At 42.4% G+C, this 3,797-nt stretch overlaps 1 protein-coding gene across 1 annotated transcript; it reads left to right on the top strand.

Moving 5' to 3' along the window:
- Positions 1-2,490: 2,490 nt before the first annotated feature.
- LOC106816162 (zinc finger protein 782-like) lies at positions 2,491-3,747 on the top strand (the record flags this gene model as incomplete). Its single annotated transcript, XM_014820719.1, has 3 exons — positions 2,491-2,533; positions 2,756-3,108; positions 3,241-3,747. Coding segments are annotated over exons 2-3 (717 nt in total), but the record flags the coding sequence as incomplete, so codon positions are not given.
- Positions 3,748-3,797: the final 50 nt, after the last annotated feature.

Here is a 3,797-nt window from a genome sequence, read left to right as displayed (position 1 = left end):
CTGCCTTCTCACAATCGGGTAATCTGAAGACACACATGAGAACACACACGGGAGAGAAACCGTATAAGTGCGATCTGTGTGATGCTGCCTTCTCAGAGCTGAGTAGTGTGAAGAAACACATGAGAACTCACACGGGAGAGAAACCGTATAAGTGCGATCTGTGTGATGCTGCCTTCTCAGAGCTGAGTAGTGTGAAGAAACACATGAGAACTCACACGGGAGAAAAACCGTATAAGTGCGATCTGTGTGATGCTACTTTCTCCTATCTGAGTAGTGTGAAGACACACATGAGAACTCATACGGGAGAGAAACCATGTAAGTGCGATCTGTGTGATGCTACCTTCTCCTGTTCGAGTAATAGGAAGAAACACATAAGAACTCACACGTGAGTTAAACCATATAAGTGAAAACTGTGTGATGCTATCTTTTCACAATCGGGTCATCTAACGAGACGCGTGAGAATTCACGTGAGTGAAACCATATAAGTGCGAACTGTGTGATGCTGCCTTCACACAATCGTGAGATCTCTCCTACTCTAGGGAGATGTCGTATAGATGTGAGTAGAAAGTACACCTCGAACTGTCAGACTCACATGTATGATCAGCTTGGCTCTGTGAACAAGCGAGCACACTGCACACATGTGAAGTGGAGCAGTGTGGATTACCAACGAAGGCAAATTATGCAACTAAACTGTTACAACTTCTCCCCGAGTGGAAACTAAAGTAGAATCATGATTGTGTTTTAATTAGTTCTTAAGTTACCCAATCTGAGAGCATTGGACAAATCTGTATATTTAGTATAAAATGCGGCTAGTACCATTTGTGAATAAGCATGTGTTTGAACACTGATCTAATAAAACAACGTATATTATAGCCTTGAATTGTGTTTTTTTGCTATTTTAATGCTTGTCAACGAGAGTGAAGGATACAAAGGGAAGTAGGTTGAGAGATAAAGCAATAAAAACGGGAACGTATGTTGGGATGCTAATTCTATTGACGGCGGGGAAGGGGAGAGGCAGCGTAAACGAGATAGAGAGATGTGAGGAACGAGCAAAGTGCATTTTTATGTGTTAACTCTAAGTGAGAGAAAGAACGTGCCATAGTTACCTATTGGCATTTTATTAATATCAAAATATATGCGTGTGAGCATTTACACATAGTTAACATTCATATACCGGATAACTTCTAACGCAGACGTATTCATTCATGTATGTCGTACAAATTCAATAACACATCTACTATATTACATAACTTCAGTCTTGAGCAAATGCACGCGCTCGTCGCTCAGCTAGACATCATAGAGGAGAATGTAAGCGACCAGGTAGTTTCACTCTCTTACTGCTCACTTTGTGTGTGTGTATTTGTGTGTGCGCGTGTGTGTGTGTTATAAATATGCACTGGTAGTGCGACGAACTTGATTCTTCAAGCAGTGGGCACACGCGGCTTTGGAACCGGGCGTGGTGGCGTGATTTCGCCTGCTAAAGTACTTTTTAGATGCGGGGAAGCATCAAGGTATGCTTTATATGTATAATTAAGAACTTTAGTAGCGTTAAATTGTTGATAAATAGATACAATTACTGCAAAGCCTAAACTCCTCATTCAATAACTCCTCATTAAACTACTATTCATTACTATAGTCGCACCCCGTTAGTACAAAACTGGCGGGCCAAAGAAAAATAATCATATTAAGCGGGTCCCGTATATTATATTACTTTAATTTATTTGAATATTAATTTGAAGAGAAAAACAATGGATTAGAAGGTGTGTATAAAGTGTTTTATATAGAAATGAATATACCGGGACAGAAAATTTTATTTTAGTAACAGGATCCTTGTATTATTGTTTTCGTATCAAGTCAATATTTCACTAAGAGATTACTATAAATTGGGCCATATGAGTCAATAGGGAAGACTAGGTGGCGTACCAACAGCCGAGCGAGCTGTTAAGAGTGAGCTACGCTATATCCCCATCATTATAGCCATCTCTTAATCGGCCATAAGATGGCTTAAAAACACTCTCATACACCCGGACCTTAATTACTTACGCAGTTGTAAAATATGGTTTGTATAGGTGTCGCCAAGCATTGTTTAATATACATGAAATGAGATGCATTAGAAAGGGTTGCAGGGTGCTGTCAGGTGCTCAGAGTTCAAGAAGTCAGAGATGCGGGATTGCTTGGTGTGCGTAAGAACATTATGTGTACGGTGATTTGTTGTTAGTGATTGTTTACAAAGCTGGTTAGTTCTGCTTTGGTAGAAATAACAGTCAGCATCCCTGCACAGTAAGGATGCCACTTAAGTACCAAGCCCGCGAGAGACGAGTTTTACAGCAATGATTGTGGGCGTGGTGTGCCGCTGCTGTTGTAATTAATTAGGGGAAGCGACCAGCGTGTGTCCTGGTTTCAGACCGGTTACCCGGCTGTCAGGATATCAGACCGGTTTTATCATAACCGCAGCTATATAACCACGCCACTGACGTTTGTAACTTTAATGCTGATACGAGAACACTATTGGGACGATCAGTGACTTCATTGGGTAAGCGGATGTTTCTTAATTATAATAATTCAGTATATTTATTTTCGCGATACATTATGTGCAAGAGCTTACAGTCGTAAAATGGTGCGTGATGTTTAGATGATAATAATTCGATATTTAGTGTAAACAGTTAAATTGCAAACATGAGCAGGGCGCGTTTTTGTTCTACACCAATACGCGGCGTTCAATACATTTATTCGTATTCTCTTTACTAATTTGCAGGAGAGCCTATATAGGACGTTAATTCTACAAGTGTGACGAAGCAGTCTACGAAGCAAAACACGTGGTCGTAACTTATGCGGCAGACAGGGTATACACACCTGAAGTGTGTGTGACCAGTACGTGGCAGCTTTCCCTGAAGCACGATGGAGTACGTGAGAATTAATTCCGAGGGAAATCTATATGAGTGCAAATTGTGTGATGCTTCCTTCTCCTATCTGAGTAGAGTAAAGTTACACATGAGAACTCACTCGGGAGAGAAACCGTACAAGTGCGATCTGTGTGATGCTGCCTTCTCACAATCGGGTCACCTGAAGTCACACATGAGAACACACACTGGAGAGAAACCGTGTAAGTGCGAACTGTGTGATGCTACCTTCTCACAATCGGGTGATGTGAAGAAACACATGAGAACACACACGGGAGAGAAACCATATATGTGCGATCTGTGTGATGCTGCCTTCTCAGTGCTGAGTAGTGTGAAGAATCACATGAGAACACACTCGGGAGAGAAACCGTATAAGTGCGATCTGTGTGATGCTGCCTTCTCACAACCGGGTGCTGTGAAGTCACATATGAGAACACATACGGGAGAGAAACCGTATAAGTGCGATCTGTGTGATACTGCCTTCTCACAACCGGGTGCTGTGAAGTCACACATGAGAACTCACACGGGAGAGAAACCGTATAAGTGCGATCTGTGTGATGCTGCCTTCTCACAACCGGGTGCTGTGAAGTCACACATGAGAACACACACGGGAGAGAAACCGTATAAGTGCGATCTGTGTGATGCTGCCTTCTCACAACCGGATGCTGTAAAGTCACACATGAGAACACACACGGGAGAGAAACCGTATAAGTGCGAACTGTGTGATACTGCCTTCTCACAACCGGGGGCTGTGAAGTCACATATGAGAACACACACGGGAGAGAAACCGTATAAGTGCGAACTGTGTGATGCTACCTTTGCATACTCTGGTAATCTGAAGACACACATGAGAACTCACACGGGAGAGAAACCGTATAAGTGCGATCTGTGTGATGC

The sequence above is a fragment of the Priapulus caudatus genome, unplaced genomic scaffold (genome assembly GCF_000485595.1).
Source record: "Priapulus caudatus unplaced genomic scaffold, Priapulus_caudatus-5.0.1 Scaffold1303, whole genome shotgun sequence".
NCBI lineage: Eukaryota > Metazoa > Priapulida > Priapulimorpha > Priapulimorphida > Priapulidae > Priapulus > Priapulus caudatus.
The sequence above is the reverse complement of the archived record's forward strand: the minus strand, read 5'-3'. Positions and strand labels throughout refer to the sequence as shown.